Genomic DNA, 17,500 nt, shown 5'->3' with positions numbered 1-17,500 from the left:
CTTCCTGTTGGGACAGGTTGAGCTGGTGGTAGGTCCTTCTCATCGCCTTCAGGATTTTCTTTTGAGAGTGAGGCTAGTCAGGGACAGACCCCTCACCCCCAACTCAATTATTCAAGGGGTCTCCAGGAGGGAGCGATAGAATGAGTATTGGGAATCAGGTAGGAGAGTGGAGAAGGTGGAAGCTGGGTCAGGGTGTGGCCCGAACAGATGGGATAAACACATAACATATGACAAGCAAGATCAGCAGACCATTGCTGGGCATTCTGTGTGGTGTGTGAGGCAGAGAGAAAGGTCTAGAACAATGCCCTGCTCCAAGCAGACAAATGTTATCTGTTAAGAAAGCTGTATAGTGTTGGTGTCACAGATGCCTGTCATCTCAGCACTCGGGAGGCTGAGACAGAAAGATCAGTCAGTGCCAGGCTGGCAAGACTCTCAAAACGGGGGAGGGGCTATGGGTAAGCTGAGGACCTACAGACTCATGTTCCAAGTTCACCAGAGCATCTAGGATGACAGGCAGGCTCAGTGTCCCACGACCCAGGATCTAACTAGCTTCCAAATCCTGCAGGTCATGCGCTGGGATGGCTCTATGTTCCGTCTTCTGCAGCAACTTCCATCCCGAGGTTCCCATGTCTTCCAGCCACTACAAATTGCCAGCGACCAGTTGGTTATCCTGGGCAGCGACTTCGCCTTCAGCCAAGTCTTCCGCTTTGAGGCTGATAAAGGGATCCTGGAGCCACTACAGGAGCTGGGCCCACCGGCTTTGGTGGCCCCCCGAGCCTTTGCCCAAGTCACCGTAGGAGGAAGACGCTTTCTATTCGCAGCGTGCTTCAAGGGCCCCACGCAGATCTACCAGCACCACGAGTTGGATCTCAGTGCCTGAGGCTAGGAAAGATCCTGGAAGTGGCTATGGGTCTGGCAAGGGCATTCTGGGATATCCAACTATGTTTAGGGCCCCTCCAGTCTGAAGCCACGTTTTGGCTGAGGACAGATGCGGACATCTTGGGAGTTTAGCCTGAAACACAGCTTGGAGCTGGGATACAGAAACCAAAAGGTCTATCTGCTGAGCTCCAAGAGGTCTGGACACCCTGCCCTCAACATCCCCTTGGTCCTACTCTACATAAAGTACCGAGAGAGACCATTCCTTTCCACTCAAACCCAATCTGGCCATTGGTTTTCCTGGAGGAGTATGCATCTCTGTGACGTCACAGTTGCTGGGCAGTTTTTTGGCCTGGTACTTTGCTGCCTGTGCGCATGTCTGCTTCCAAAGGCTGATTGTTTTTACGCGTGCGCAGTAAAAGTGAAGCCGTAAAGATGAGTCTAGAGGCATCGCAGAGATCACTGGGTACCCTTTTCCAGAATGTGACAGGGGCGAGAGTGTATGAGTTCAATAAATAAATGCCCTGCGCACCTGACCTGTCCGTTCTGTGGGCTCAAGGGAGGAGCCTCTTGTTGAGTAGCAGGTGATGACCCTGGCTGGGATCCTGGGCAGGACTTTTGTTTTGAAAGGTTTTAGGCATTTTCTGGGGTGGCACATGGGAATCATTCTGGAGGCCCTGGTGGATACTGAGGCGTCTCAAGATACCCAGGCTAAGTGGAGGCTCTCACACTGTGTGAGTACTGTATATTATTAGTGGTGTCCTGGGAAATTACAAGTCTCACAGGGACAGCTGGTGAATGGAAAGGCCTCATGATAAAGTGGGGTCCTCTCAACTGCAGGGGTGAGGGGGGCAGCTAAAGTATCTGGGTGGCCCCATCATGGTGTTAACCATTCATTCTCAGTGTTAACCAGTGTACCCACACTGCATGCGATTAGGGTTCTTTTGCACTCCCAGAAGTGTCCCTAGTTTTCCACTAGAACTTAGGTGGCACAGGAGGCTGCCTACGGAGGGAAAGGCAAATCCCATGCCCACCATAGGCCATGGTGTGCAGGTCTAAGCGAGATTCGGCCACCAGCTCTTGCACACCGGTGCCCGCCCCATCAAGGCCCCAAAGCCCACACCAGCATCTGCCCACCTCCTCGCTGCCCGCAGCCGCACTCCAAGGTCCACACAAAGTCTCTGACTCACCTGAGTATGATGTAAAATCATTTTATATTAAAAACTGAACAAAGAGCCTGTTACCACGAGGGGTGAGACCAGGCTCGGGCAAGGCAGTGTCAGGAGAGGGAGGGGACCAGCCATCTTGGAGTTCAAGCCCACCTCCAGAGCCAGGACCTATGCTCTTTTAACTGGTCTGTCTTCAGCAGTTGTGAGCAGATCCTAGTAGAGGGAATAGGGTCGGTTTCTCCCCAGTCCTTCCCCCCGATGCAGGCAGGCTCTCACTCCTGCTTCCACTCGTGACCATTACCCCCATGTGCCACCCCCAGTCATCCTAAGTGTCATACCTGGTGTGATGAGAGGTGGCCCATCTCCTGGACGGTGACTGAGGAAATAAATGAGATAATGTCCAAATAAATCCTCTCCTGTCTATCCTCTCCCTCAGGGCTGAAGGAGTCTCAGGTTGCCCAGACAGTTTCTTGGCTGGTTTCCTACTGTACATCTATGCAAAGCTAAACGTACCAATAAAGACCAAAGCTTTCTCTGGATGATTTGCCGTGGATAAGCCCGGGAGACCCCAGGGCAGAGCACCCAGGCCTGAGCACTTTGCACAAGACTTAACCTTTTTTGAGCATGCCCAGAACCCATCTCACCTGGGTTTCTGGCTGAACTTGCATTTGCATTTGCCACCTGTCGGAGAGAGGCGTGGTCAGAGGAATGAACCGGAAGCCCCTCCCCTGCTCCCACCCCCGCAGAGCTCCGGTACTCACTCAAAAGGACTATAATCCCCAGGGCACAGAGAATCCCTGCACAGATGAGTCCGCCAACTCGGAGGCTGTGCCAATCTGAGAGGGAGACAGAGGGGACCTCAAAGCTAACCCAGCTCCTTCTCGCCTATCTCCCAACTCAACTGACAGCAGTAAGAGAGAAAAGCAAACCCACCCCTGTTGTGCAAGCATTGCAGTTCATATCCAAGCAAACAAGATACCTCATGCCCATCCAGGGGCAGAGAAGCCATCTGAGAGAAAGGGTTAGTATGGAGGACAGGAAGTCAAGGGGTGGGTCTTTAGAGAGTGTGCTCAGCCAAGGGCTCTCTGAGGAGGTCCCGTTGAAGCAGAGATCTATAGGAAGTCAGAGGTGGCCCTGAAGACATGGAAGAAAATGGGCCAGGAAGAAGGACTAGTAGGTGCTAAAGTCCTGAGCTGGAACAGGGGTGAGGGCCAATGGAGAAGGAGAGGGGACAGGACAAAGGGCAGCTCCTGATGGAAGCTGGAAACAGATTAGGGTAGAATTCCCTTTTTTCTCTGGAAAGATTTTCGTGACCAGCTTTCTGGTGGTTGATCTGAAATTAACGTCTCTTGTGGACTCAGGTTGTATCTGTGCCTGTCTTGAATTTCTCCTCAAAGGTGTTACCTTTCACCTACCTGGATGATCCGTGACCCAATTCAAACCCTCTCCTATCCTGGCCCCTGGGTCACTGTGAACTGTCAATCATCCTCCAGTGGGGCCCTTGGCACAAAATACTGTGCAGGACGGGGAAGAATCGAAGAGAGGACTCCATTCTTACCATAGTAGAAAGGGCTATCTTTATCTGCGAAGAGAAAGGACACACACGTGAATCTAAGACAGTAAGGGTCTTGGGAAAGTGGGGTGGGGAATGGGCTCTGACTCACCTTCAGGGTCATTGGCATTCAAAGTAGGCAGGCCTGCAAGGGACAAGAAGGAACAGGTTATGACTCGGGTGGCCTTAGCTGAGCCCTCAGCAGGATCGATGGAGGTTCGCTGCCTGTGAGAAATGTTCCACCCAGGGAACAGCCCCACCTCCCAGTGCACAGGATCTAACCTCTGGCTAGCCCTACCTGGACATGCACCTTTATGAAGATACGGCTCGCCCACCCACCCCCACCTCTGAGACAGGCCACCAGAAACAACGTTTCCAGCCGCGGGGCTGGGCCACGCCTCCCTCAGGAGACTCCATGCTTTTCAAGGCAGATGGCTCCTGTTCCCAGGGCTGTTTCTTTCACACCAGCACTGCTTACACACACTGCCTTGCTGGCCCCAGCACGCTACACTCCACAGTTACCGGGTCTTCTGACCTTTCCCCTTTGAAATGACTTGCAGTCAGCAACTTGACTACAGTCCCACATCCCTTTCCCAAACAGAAGGCTACTTGTGCCCAAAGAATGGTAAAGTAAAAACTGGTCTAAAAGGGCACCGGAAGGAGGTGGTGCAGCGGTTGCGAGCAATGACTGCTTTTGCAGAGGACCTAGGTTCAGTCTGCAGCATCCACATGGTGGGTCGCAACCATCTTTAACTCCAGTTGCACGGGATCTGACGCCCCCTTCTGGCCTCCACAGTTACCAAGAATAGACATGCAGGCAAAACAATCGTACACATAAATAATTTAAAAACAAACAAAAAAAGGTGGCTTGTTCCTAAGGAACGACACCCAAAGTTGTCTTCTGGCTGATACACTCGTAAGCGTGCACACGTGCATGCCCAGCTGCACACACGTAAGCACACACAGTCATGCACAGGCAAAGAAGAGGCAGAGGGGGTAAGGGAGGAGAAAAACATGATGAGAGCAAGGAGGAAGAATTCAGTTCTGGCTGAAAGCTCATCTGGCTTCATTCCGGGCCTGAGTTCCGCTAAAGGGAGAAAAAACAATGCTTAATTTTATTTAGGCACACAATGCTTGGGGCCAGCTCCACCCAGGCCCCCAGTCACGACTGTTCAAACATTAACTCATTTAAGCCTCACAAAGTCCCCTATGACTAAGTGACATTATTCTCTGTGTTTTCACAGATGGGGAAGCTGAGGCACGAGGTACTCAGGTTACCTGCTACATTATTGCTAGCCTCCCAGTTGCTTGTGGGATGGCAGTGTAGGGAGGCCATGACACAGCACAGCATGATACTGGGCTGAGCCTTCTGCTTGGTGCCACTGAAGATTAAATGGCATCTCCTCAGTGGAGGGAGGGAGGGAGGGAGGGAGAGAGAGAAAGAGAGAGAGAGAGAGAGAGGAGGGGAAAGAGTAAGAGCGAGAGAAGAGGTGAGAGGAGAGAAGAGAGAGGGGAGAGAACAAGAGAGAGGAAACAGAGCAAGAGAGGAGAGAGTAGAGAAAGTGTGTGTGTGTGTGTGTGTGTGTGAGAGAGAGAGAGAGAGAGAGAGAGAGAGGAGAGATGGAGAGAGGGGGAGATGAGAGAGAAGAAAGAGAAGAGAGAGGAGAGGGAGTTAGAGGAGAGGGATTGAGAGTGAGAGAGAGAGCAAGCAAGAGAGAGAGGAGAGCAAGAGTGAGTGAGCGAGCAAGAGAGAGAGAGAGAGAGAGAGAGAGAGAGAGAGAGAGAGAGCACACACTTGCCATTCTCCAGCTGAGATGCCTGGGGAAACAGCAGGTTGGGGGCCAGATACTTACCTGCTAGAAGGACCAATAGGCTCAGAGCAAACTCTTGCATGTCACGGCGTTGACCTAGAGGAGTCCAGAGAACAGGTCCAACCTTAGCAGGGTGACCAGGATGTAAGGCTCTGTACCTCTGTCCCACCTGTTGCTCACCAGGAACACAGCCCAGGGTACACACTGGAAGGCTGGCAGTGAACCTGACGCTTGCTCACTGGGCTGGGAGATAAGAAGACTCAAAGTCAAGTGGGGGCTGGGTGAGCACTCAGGTTCCATGAAAGAACAGGTCCTATGTGGAAAGAGGCCATTTTCCTGACAATGATATTGGGTTTTATTGTGAATGGATTTTTCCTTGAAGAGAGGAGACAGAACAATGTTTTGCTATGTCCAGACTGGCCTTGAATTTGCCATCCTCCTGCTTCAGCTCTCTGAGGCCTAGGATTACAGATATGCACCATCACATCCAGCTTGCTGTCCCCACCTTACAGGTGGAAAAACTGAGGCTCTGAGATATGAAAGTCGATGTCCAGGATGAGTTGATCTAGAAAGCCGGATTTAAACAATGCCTCTTTCCTAACTAGCTGTTCATAACTCAGAACTGTGAGGGCCTCAGGGTGTTTTGGGGAAGAGGGTGCCAGGAGCCAGGTGGCAAGAGGCCTGGGTTCTGGGAGTGGCTCCCACAGACAGCTTGGAGCCTGCCCGGCTCTGCCCACACACTGCAGGCTCTTAGCTGAGGCCTGAGCTGACTCCCAGGGCTGCTGGGTGCCTGTATGCGGGAAACAGTGTCAAGCTGGTGGGATATGTCCAGAGGGGGTCCTCCATCTTCTGTCCCACCCTTGGGTCTGTCCCTTGAGACCCCACTGAGCTTTGTCTGCAGTCCCAGCTCAAGTCGAGTCTTTGTCCCCTACCCTAGCCCTCTCCCTGCTCAGCCTCTGCGTACTCCTCTGCCAGCCCTGTTGGCAGCAAACACTACAGGTTCTCCAGCGAGGCTCACTCAGCACAGAGCCTCTTCCATACAGCCCTGGCTGTGACCATCTGTCTTTCTATCACCCTGGAGGCCTGTAATAAAAGCCCTGCCCTCTGTGGACCTCTCCTGCTTGCTCTGCTCAACTGTCCTGAGCCCACAGGCACATGTGCATGCTCTCACTCTCTCTCTCTCTCTCTCTCTCTCTCTCTCTCTCTCTCTCTCTCTCTCTCTCTCTCGATGGCAAATGCTAACACTCGTCCCCACTCCTCACCTGCTGGACACTGTCCAGTGACTTTATAGTGACTCCTCTCTTTAATCCCTAGCAGCCCCAATGTCACCCTTCAGAACTAACCTTTTTCACTCACACCAAAGCACACACTTGGGAACGGAGCTACCAGCCACCAATGGTGCAGGGGAGTCCCACATGCTCACACAGACGTCTCTATTTCCCGGGACCAATTCCAGAAGCCGAGAAATCCTTCAGCTTCCTTATGAATCTAAATCAGCGCAGGCTTGCCGTTCAAGCTACTAGGGAAGGTGAGGCAGGAGAAAGTCTACTTCAAAGCCAACCTGGGATACAGGCTGAGTTCAAGGCCATACTGAGCAATTTAGTGAGATATTGTCACAAAATAAAAAGTTAAAAAAAAAAGATAGGAGATGTAGCTCAGTGGTAGAGCCCCTGCCTAGAATCCCCCAGTGAGGGGCTGGGGGCGTGGCTCAGTGGTAGAGCCCCGCCTAGAATCCCCCAGTGAGGGGCTGGGGCGTGGCTCAGTGGTAGAGCCCCTGCCTAGAATCCCCCAGTGAGGGGCTGGGGGCGTGGCTCAGTGGTAGAGCCCCTGCCTAGAATCCCCCAGTGAGAGGCTAGCAATGGAGGTTGCTTAGCCTGCTCTTCAGGTCCTGGATTTAACACTTATCACACACACACACACACACACACACACACGCACGCACACGCACGCACGCACACGCTCTCTCTCTCTCTCTCTCTCTCTCACACACACACACACACACACACAAACCATGCACACACATACCCTGGACCCATTAATTTAGATTACACATGTTTCTTGTAGTTGATTTGGGGACTGTTTCTCGGACGTCTATGGCCCCAGCAAGCTTTGGGGAGCTCGAGTCGTGTTAGGGGTACCGGCTATGGATGCCTGTGCTCTAAGGCTGCCTCCTGATACTGTCACCCACGCATGTAAAACCACTGGCCTTGATAGTGGGCTCCTGCTGAGTGCCCAGCCTTTGCGGCCATTTTTCTCAATTCGAGCCTGACTCCCTCATTTTGTCTTTCAGCTTGGTGAAGCGGGCACTGTCCTTATCCCACACGGCCGTCACGTGGGAATTCATCCTAATAGCGCATGCTCTGTCTACACGGCTGTTGGGTCTCACCCCTTATACTTCTCCCTCCAGACGCCTCCAAGGCTCCAAAGGGCGCAATCTCCCATTACAGCAAAACTACCTAAAATTTGGGAGCCTGGGCAAGAGTGGGGGAGAGAAATGTCTTATCTGAGACCCTTCTTCCTCAGCAGTCTCGACCCTGACATCTGTACAGCTGGGAGGAGGGCTGGAAACAGCCGTAGGGCTAGGAGGGGAGCTGGAAACACCCATAGAGCTGCAAGGGGAGCCGGAAACAGCTCTCTACCCTCACTGTCCTGTCCTGCTGGTGCAGTGTTCTGAAGAGCTCCTGCTTCTGGGTGAACCATAGAGTGAGCCAGCCCACTCAGAGAGAAACAGTCTTGCCTGCGACACTCACTAAGCTCCCCTCATCCACTTCCTGTGGCAGTCAGAGGACAGCTGCTGTCTCCTCCTGCCTCTGTGTTCTCCCCTTCCCCAGGACGATGGATGGTCGTTCTGCAGGAGTAGGATGGATACACCCTTGTCATCTGAGTCTCCCATGTCTCCTAACCAAGTTCCACTTTACAGCTCTCCCCGACCAGACCTCTTCTCTCTCCTTGTGCTCATTTATTCTCCATGACCCCCGGTACCTGTCCACCCAGACACGCGCCTCCATCTGCCACCTCCCTCAAGGCACTTAAATTACTCTTCTCCTACTCAATTACCCCAGATATCCCTCTACTCTCATCCACTGAGAAACCCTCAATCATGATATTATGGTTTAATCACTTCCTGTCCACCCTGACACCCCGACTCTGTTCAGATACCTCAGGTAAACCCGGACTTCTCAGACCTGCCTCCCAGGCTTTCCCCAATCCCACTATGAATACCAAGTGGGTCACCCCAGTTGTCTAGTCCAGTCCCACAGAGGTGAGCCATCCGGGACACTCAGCTGACAGGAGAGGGTAGTCTCCTGTTCCCATAAAAGAAGCTGAAAGTTGGGAGGTTTTCAGGGTCTTTAACCCCAGTTTCTATGTAGCAAGTACAGTCAGAGGAGAGTCAGGGAGAGTGGGGGAGCAGAGGCAAAGGCTCTGGGAGGAAGGGTCCCCCAGGGCCGCTCACCTGAGTAGCTCAACAGGCTGAGAGGTGGTTTTCCGGGGAGAAAGCAGAGTAGAGACTCGCCAAGCCGTGGCAGCCTTTATCCATATTGCCACGCCCTGAGCAAACCTGGGCAGGCAGGCACAAGTCAGGTTTCCCTGAGGCGAGGGACGCCCCCATTCCATTCCTCTCTTAAAGAGACAGTTCTATCCATTCTCTAGCTATAATAGCCCCAGGTGAAGTGGAAGGGGATCAGGGTGGGCTGTGGGTTGGCATCTTAAAGTAGGGGAGAGGAGGGTGCGTCTGATCTCTTAAACATCAAAGGAGACCTGGGATGGGGAAGATTCTAGGATCCTTAATGACAGACCACCATCTTCCTGGAGTGATGTGGGAGAAAGTGGAACACCCGTGTAATCCTTCCCTGATTTAGGTTGTACTGAGGGCGGGGCTTTTCTTTGTTTGTTTGAGACAAGGTCTCTGGGCTGGGAACTCACACTGTAGACCAGGCTGGACTTGACCTCTCATCGAGAATTGCCCATCTCTGTCTCCCCAGGCTGGGATTTAAGGCATGCACCACCAGTTGTGGTTTTGTTTGGGGACGGGCCCTCTGGCATTGATAGAGAACTGTAGCCCACTCCCCTTTCTGCAGTCTTTGTTGACAGGGTTTAAGAAAAGATACTGACGTGGCCAAAGTTGTAATAGGAAGGAGACACTCAAATGGTGGGCAGGAGTGGGGGGTTATGGTTCTTGGGGTTCATAGACCAGGCCCCAGAAGACTGAAAACCGGACTGGTTTTCTATGTTTCTCCCAGGGATAAGGAGGTGATGGGTGGATGCTCTATCTACGGAGTGGGTGTGGGTGTGGATTCAAAACTGCCTTCCTCTACTGCAGATGAGCTCCCTGGACTCTACAAGCCCCCTCCCTTCCCTGTCCCCATCCAAATGGCACTCCTTCCGCCTGGGGTCTGTACAGGCTCCCACATGGTCCCTGTTGGAGGTGCCCCCTCCCCCAAAATTCTTCCTCCTTACACAGAAGGACTTTTGTCTGGGGGCTGGATGAAGAACAAGGCACCATTGAGTGGCTGGCAGAGGATTGGGGTCACCGGGAGGGGCAGGGCCAGGAAAGGGGTGGCCTCTACTTGGCCACCAACTGGACTTTAGACGACCCCCAACACTATGGTGAAGGCTGTAGGGTGGAGATCCAGAGTCACCAGGCTTGGGAGAAGCTGCCATTTGTGGGTGTGGAGAGGAGAGTTTAAGGGAACTTAGGGTCAAGGGTCTGCGAGGCAAGGAAAAGGACTCCCCACTTCCCATCAAGGCCTTCCTCCTTGATGTCGCTCGCTTAGCCATGATAGCCTGTGTTCCCTGAGGCAACTCCTGATCTTCAGGCTAGAGGCGGGACAAGGCTTCCTGTGGACCTCTCCTGAGTTCAGGACAGTACCAAAGCAAGAAGCACAGTTAGAGATAAAAACAGAGGAAGGACAGGCCTGGCAGAGGTCTGGCCAGGGATGGAGCGAAGAGAATCCCAGGTCCCCTTAGGGTATCTTTATTCCTAGCCACATCTTCCAGAAGTTTGATTGCTCCTGGGGAAAACAACTAAAACCCTTGGTGGTCCCAAGAGAAGGATGGTGTCTCCCTCTGCTGGACATCATAGAACTGCATGCACTGTAGAGCAGGAGCTGGTGTGTATGTGTGTGTGTGTGTGTGTGTGTGTGTGTAAGCTTGAAAGCTTGGGTCTCTGCCTTCACCCTTCGTGGATGTGCACCCAGATTCTAGAGGGACCAGGAGAGAATCGTGAGTAAATCCTGAGGCAGGACAAGTGTGAGACCGTCCCTCACAGTGAGAATGACTACCTTATGTAAGATGAGTGGCAGCCTGTGGTCAGATATAAGCAGATCTTCAGGCACCTTGACACCAACACTAGATGTGTGTGTGTGGAGGAGGGTGATGTCACTGTGGTGGAGAGAGAGTGTATGTGTGTGGTGTGGAGTGGAGAGTGTGTGTGTGTGTATGTGTGATGTATATATGTATGTGTGTATCGTGTGGTGTGTGTGGCGTATATGTGTGTGTATGTAAGTGTATGTATACTTGTATAGGGATAAAATATCCTCAGAGAGTCATGCCCATATGGGGAGGGGACCTGGAAGAAGATAGAGGAGAGGTTGATAATTCCACTTGTACTTTGAAATTTTACATACTGAGAAAGTACTATTTCTTAAAAGCTCAACTGAGGGGGCTGGAGAGAGGGCTCAGCAGTTCAAAGTGCAAGGTGCTCTTGAAGAGGACCTGAATTGTGTTCCAGGAACCCACAGACACAACTGCTTGTAACTCCAGCTCCCAGAGATCCAATGCCTCTCAGGTCCCTGAGGACACCTACGCACAGATGCAGCATACCCTCACAAAGACACATGATTTAAAATAAACTGTAAGTATCTTTTAAAAGCTTGGTTGAAACTGTTAAGGTGGTAGGGAAGTGTGCTACACACCTGTAATCCTCATATTTGGAAGGCTGAGGCCAAAAGAATTTGAGTATGAGTCCTGCCTGGACTACACAGCACGTTATAGGTCAGCCCAGGCTGTGTCGCAAGATCCTGCCTCAATTGCTCAAAGTATTAACTAAAATAAAATAATAAACTAAAAAGAGCATACAGTCATTGTTCAGTGTTTACACATATCGCCAGGATGCTCTTACACAGCGGAATGCTTGGCTATTCAAGTCCTTTAGTTACAGCGCTATAATATTTGCCCGGAACCTAGCCGTGTCTGCTGTGGATGTAAAATCACCTCCACAGTCAGTACTTGCAATTCTCAGTACAGTGGAAACGTTAGATAAAGAGTTGTTACTCTGTATCATTGTCCTGGCAATTGTGTCTGCCCAAGACAGTGACAAGAGCCACCCTGCACATTTGTATCAGTCACCATGTTGCAAGGTCCAAAGGTCAGACATCCTCAAGAGAGCATATATTTTTTTTCCAGAGTAATTGTTACAATTGATGGATTCCTCCCACACAGAACAGCAGGTGCAGAGGGATGATTATATGTACAATATGTTTTATAACAACATATATTAATATAGATGACAAGGTTATTGGAAGTATCTTTCCTTCATGTTGCTTTATTTCATTTTTATTTATTTATTTTTGTGTGTGTGTGTGTGCGTGTGTGTGTGTGCATGTGCATATACAGTGCCCTTGGGAAGCCAGAAGAGGGCATCTGATCTCCTGGAGCTGGAGTTTCAGGCTTTTGTGAGCTGCCCACCGTAGGTAAGAGAACTCAGGTCCTCTGCAAGAGCAGGAAGGGCTCCTAGCTGCTAAGTCATCTGCCAGCAGCCTCCTGGTGCCTTTTTGAGGTCATTTGGCCCAGAGCAACCTGTGTAACCTGGGACAGGCTCTGATTTCTCAATATTGTGGGAAGTCTAACTCAATGGGGAAAAGAAATCAACTGTCCATGTGGCCTCAGCATCACAACACTTTCAGGAAGGCAATGAAAGTAGAGTCAAAGCCACGGGTATCAGTGAACGGACCTCAGAGATCACAGAGGGTGGGTCACAGGCTCTTTCCAAGCCTATCAAGGGACAGCTGTGTCCTCCTGATCAAAAGAATGGAATCTACCTCTGACCTTGGATGGAGACATGACATTCTGATCTGCTCCAAAGATTGGAACATTACATACCACTGTCTCCTTCTACCCTGGCTTTCCTTTCTTCCTTCCTTCCTTTCTTTCTTTCTTTCTTTCTTTCTTTCTTTCTTTCTTCCTTCCTTCCTTCCTTCCTTCCTTCCTTTCTTTCTTTCTTTCTTTCTTCTTTCTTTCTTTCTTCCCCTACCCCCAACCCAACCTCCACAATCCTCGCACCGCACCTCCCACCCACCCCATAGCCCTGGCTGTCCTGGAACTCACTTACTCTGTAGACCAGGCTGGCCTCGAACTCAAGGATCCGCCTGTTTCTGCCTCCCAAGTGCTGGAATTAAAGGCGTGCGCCATCCCTGCCTGGCTCTAGCTTGCTTTTGCTGCTGTTACTCCATTATTCTGACCAAAAGCTACTTGGGGAAGAAACAGATTATTTCAGTTTATAGTCCAGAATTGAGGGATATCAAAGCAGGAGCTTGAAGCAGAAACCATGGAGGAATGCTGCTTGCTTGGCTTGCCCACAGTCTCAGGCTTTGCTAGCTATCCTATACAACCAAGGATCGCCTGCCTAGGGAATGGTGTCCCCCACAGTGGACTGAGTCCTCCTCCATCATTAAACAAACATGCCCCCACAGACATGCCCACAAGCCAATCTGATCTAGGCAATTCTTCAATTGGGACTCTACTTTTCAGTGACTTCAGGCTGCAGTTGAGTTGACAGTTAAGATTAACTAGGGCACCTCACTTAAGAGTTAATCCAGCTGAGTCTGTCAATCACCTGGCGGATCATCCTTCAGAAGCTCTGCTAAGGAGATGGGGGGAATACTTATCCCCTTAATGCGGTGATGTACTTACCCTTCCCAGAAGCCCCTCCTCAATGGGGATGCTTGAAAGGCCCCATTGTGTAATCCCGGGGCCTGACGTTTACAACAAGCAAACAGACAAACAAAGCTTGCCTTTTTCTTTACTGACACTCTTTTTTCTTACAATTACCTGCCAAAAATCCTAAGCCTGCTTTGTTTCCCTGGCACTTTGGGTTTCTTCATCTTTCTCTGAAGCTCCCCCACCTTCCTGCCAGGCAGCTGTCTGCAGACCCCCATGGAGAAGCAGTTTTCTCTCCTCCTCCTACTCCCCACCTCCTTCCCCAGGCAGCTGCTGAGGTCAGCAGCTTCCCTGTCCTGATGTTTGTTGCTTAACCCCCAAGAACATTGCCCTCAAACTTCCTTTCTTGGGTCTGTCTTAAAATTCCTTTATTAATGAGTCTAAGAACACAAGGAAAGGAGACCTCAGGTCCTCATGTTTCTGTGAGTAAGCCATTTTGCCAGCTTGTAAAAGTGTATCTTTTATGGTGACTGTTAGTATTCTGTCTAAACTCCACCTCCACAGTTACCTGGCAACAGCCAGGTAGGCTCCTCCCCACAGTTACCTGGCAACAGCCAGGTAGGCTCCTCCCCACAGTTACCTGGCAACAGCCAGGTAGACTTGCCCACTATGAAAGGGTCTGCCTGCCCCCCCTCACTCTCTTGATCCCTTGACCCCTCGCCTGCAGGTTCTCTCTGCTCCTTGCCCCTCCCCCTTCCCTTCCCCTTCTCTCCACGTGGTCATGGCCGGCCTCTACTCCTCTACCTCTGCTCTCTCTCTGTCTCTCTTCTCTTCGCCCACCATCTTCTCTCCCCACCTTTGCCCTCTGCCCTGAATAAACTACCTCCCCTGGTGGAACCGGCTGGTCTGGTGTTGTCTGTCTAAGCTGTGTGCCGAAATCTTTCAGTGACCTCTCCAGATTTCCCAAGAAGATGTTACATAAATAAATGAATAAATAAATAAATAAATGACAGCTGCTGCTGCGGCTGGTTGTGTTTGCCTGTTGGAAATCTGCTTGCCAGTGTTAAGAAGTTGAGAGGCAGGCAGGGCTTCAGATCTGAGGGATGAGTTAATGTGTGGTTATGGGCTAAAGTTAGTTCTCTCTATCTCACGAGTCTGACAAAATAGGCTAGCTCTTGTTTTTGTTTGTTTTATTTTTGCATTTTTTTTTTTTGAGACAGGGTTTCATTGGCTGTCCTGGAACTCTGTAAACCAGGTTGCCGTTGAACTCAGAGATCCCCGGACTGCCTCTGCTTCCTGAGTGCGTCTCTAAATGCCCTTCCATCTTCTGCCAGGGGGCAATGAGACTAGAAAGGTCTCACCAGAGGCTGACACACATTCTTGAACTCCCCAGCCTTTAGCTTCAGGTAGCTGTCTGTTAGGACAGCAGAAAATGGACATTTGGTAATGTTCTAGGTGATTTCAACATAGCAAGCTGTTTTTCCTGCTTCTCCTGGAAAGCCTGGGCTAGACCCAAGCTTGGCCTGGAAGCAACGGTTGGAATGAGGTTTGTCTCCCCAGGGTGGCCAGGTCCCATCTGTCCTTGGTTTTCATGGAGGATTGTTCTAGCTCCAGGCTGGCTCCTGATCCCAAGTGTATCTTTAGGGATGTCTGTGCAGCCAATACCCCCACAGGATGTCACTGGAGCCCTGGAAAACAACACGTCTTCCCACAGTGCGAAGACAGAAGAAAATAATATGGGTTTCCTCCCTGCCCCCAAAGGCTTTGGGAAGTTACTGACAAAAATGGCATGGTCTGCATAAGCTATTATCTCAGCCCTGGGGAGGCTGAGACAGAAAGAAGTAGAGTTCAAGACCAGCCTGAGCTACATAGAGAGATTATGCTCAGCCCCACCTCTCAAAATCAAACAGGTCAGGCAAGATGGTTCTGTGAGTAGAGGTGCTTGCTGCCAAACCTGATGACCTGAGTTGGAATCCTAGGTCCCACATGGTGAAAGACGAGAACAGGTTTCAAGGTATCAAAGTGCACTGTAGCACGCCCACACAAATATATTAACACACACACACACACACAACCAAATCTTCCTGTAAAGGCAACAGAGAGGACAGACAAAGGGAAGAGTGATGACTACAGCAAAGACTTTATAGGGGTACATGGGGAGATCTCTGGTATAAAAAACAAAGCCTGCTACCCACTTATAGGCTAGGGATAGTTAGAGAGCCAGGAGGGGAAGGGAACCAGAAATTTCTCTCTTTAGCCTTCAGTTGGCCATTTTTAGATGTAGGCAGAGAAAAGTGGTATGTGGTGAATTATAGAATTCCAGTGTCGGATGAACACCTCTCACGTCAGCCATGACCCAAAACTATAGGCCAGAAAGGCAAGCATTTAGGAAACCGGGGGATGCCATGCCAGCACTTGGGAGGCAGAGGCCTGTGGATCTCTGTGAGTTTGAGGTTAGCCTGGTCTACCCAGCAAACTCCAGGGTAATCTGTCTTCCAAGGGAGTGGGGGTATAAAAACAAGTTTCTTTAGTTTGGGGGGGGATTGTCACTGCTTAAGCAACAAGGGGGGCCTTTTAAAGTGGTGTGGCCTAGATGTCTTAATTCCTTTCTATTGCGTAGGCACAGGGGCATCAGGGGCATGCAGCTGCTGCCCCAACTGTTTTCTGCTGAACAGGCAGTGTCCTCATCAGGAGAGTCTTTGAGAAGAGGAGGAAGATGAGGAGGAAGAGGAGAAGGAGGAGAAGGAGGAGGAGGAAGAGGAGGAGGAGGAAGAGGAAAAGGCCCATCCTTAACACAAAACAGTTAATCACAATACTAACACACTGTGTGGAAACAAAGAAGACATTTAGGCTGGAGTAACCTGGGCCACTGAGATGGTTCCCTGGGAAAGGGTGATTGCTGCCAAGCCTGGAGATCAGAGTTCAATCCCCACATGGTGAAAAGAAAGAAGCAAGTACTACAAGTTGCCCTCTGATTTCCACAGGACACACACACACACACACACACACACACAGAGAGAGAGAGAGAGATTAAATAATGTAAATACATTTTAAAAAGAAGACTAAAATAACCTAAAAGTTAAACAGAGTTTGAGAATAGGAAATCATATTTATCTGTGATCTATATATTAAGTATATGTCTCTATATTAAATATCTTATGTATTGATTTCCCCCTAGATAAAAGCCTTTGTCCTCTCCTGCTCTCCCACTCTCATAGTCTGCTCAGGGATCAGTTCCCAGCCAGTGACCCCTGGCTATAAACTCTCCCTGTCCTGACTTAACCTCTTGCACATGCGGCCAGGGCCTGAGGCTGCGGGGACAGTGAGCGTGCAGCTCATGGGGCTTGGCTCATGCTGCCTCTTGGCAGCCTGGGCCACCGCCCCCCCCCCCCAGCACCCTCAGTCACTGAGCCTCCTGTACTGACCTCAGAGGCTAATTCTGAGCTCTGAGCGAGGCAGAGTGAGGCACACCCTGTTGTTGCTGACTATCTTGTCATTTTCAAGGGATTGTCCCTGTGACTGTGTCTCTGAGGCTAGCAGTGACTGGCTTAGTGACTTGTCACTTAAGGCCAAGTCCCAGTATGAAGGAAGGGTAAGACCCAGGTCTTCGGTATAAGCAGTGAGATGACAGAGGTCAACAGGGTACCATTTAGCCCTGAGTGCCATCCCTCAGCTGGGTCAGAGAAGGGTCCATGCCCAGGGGAGTGCTCTGGAAGCAGGCTCCTGCCTTCAGCACCAAAAACAGGGGTTGTCACCCAGACCCAGCCTCTTACCTCACCCCCAACCCCAGTGGTACAACAGTCTTTGCCTGGTACCCTGCTCCTGTCTGTAGCCCAAGTGCTCTATCCTCAACTACAGCCAGAAGAAACCTGAACTGCTAAACCAGGATCCAAGGGCCTGCCCCAAAGGCAGCTCCTTCCAGCTAAAGGCCCAGGCTTTTGTTAGTATTCTGTCTAAACTCCACCTCCACAGTTACCTGGCAACAGCCAGGTAGGCGTGCCCACTATAAAAGGGGACTGCTTGCCCCCTCCTCTCTCTCTTATTCTCTTAATCTCTTAATCTCTTACTCCCTTACTCTCTTGCCTGTAACTTCTCTCTGCCCTCTTCCCCACTTCCCTCCCCCCTCTCTCCACATGGTCATGGCCAGCCTCTCCTCCTCCTCCTCCTCCTCCTCCTCCTCCTCCTCCTCCTCCTCTCCCTCCTCCTCCTCCTCC

At 50.9% G+C, this 17,500-nt stretch overlaps 2 protein-coding genes across 3 annotated transcripts in view; one reads left to right on the top strand and one right to left on the bottom strand.

Annotated features, from left to right (window-relative positions):
* Nucleotides 1-1,412, top strand: part of Lgi4 (leucine rich repeat LGI family member 4) — a 9,814-nt gene extending 8,402 nt beyond the window's left edge. Inside the window, exon 9 of the mRNA XM_028787643.1 lies at nt 566-1,412. Coding sequence (XP_028643476.1) covers nt 566-880 — 315 coding nt within the window. The 3' untranslated portion in view covers nt 881-1,412. The remainder of the gene's footprint in view (nt 1-565) is intronic.
* A 659-nt stretch (nt 1,413-2,071) lies between these two features.
* Nucleotides 2,072-17,500, bottom strand: part of Fxyd3 (FXYD domain containing ion transport regulator 3) — a 21,299-nt gene continuing 5,870 nt past the window's right edge. The window contains exons 1-8 of one of the 2 annotated variants that reach the window (XM_028787611.1): nt 8,863-8,950; nt 5,451-5,504; nt 3,710-3,742; nt 3,604-3,627; nt 2,807-2,881; nt 2,690-2,726; nt 2,384-2,421; nt 2,072-2,258 (exon numbers count right to left, since the gene is read on the bottom strand). In XM_028787611.1, the coding sequence (XP_028643444.1) occupies nt 2,239-2,258; nt 2,384-2,421; nt 2,690-2,726; nt 2,807-2,881; nt 3,604-3,627; nt 3,710-3,742; nt 5,451-5,490 (267 nt within the window). In that variant the 5' untranslated portion in view covers nt 5,491-5,504; nt 8,863-8,950 and the 3' untranslated portion in view covers nt 2,072-2,238. Of the gene's footprint in view, nt 2,259-2,383; nt 2,422-2,689; nt 2,727-2,806; nt 2,882-3,603; nt 3,628-3,709; nt 3,743-5,450; nt 5,505-8,862; nt 8,951-17,500 lie in introns of those variants that run through there. The other variant, XM_028787610.1, reaches the window with a different exon arrangement.

The sequence above is a fragment of the Grammomys surdaster genome, unplaced genomic scaffold (assembly GCF_004785775.1).
Source record: "Grammomys surdaster isolate TR1022 unplaced genomic scaffold, NIH_TR_1.0 125671, whole genome shotgun sequence".
NCBI lineage: Eukaryota > Metazoa > Chordata > Mammalia > Rodentia > Muridae > Grammomys > Grammomys surdaster.
This window is presented reverse-complemented; position numbering and strand designations above follow the sequence as displayed.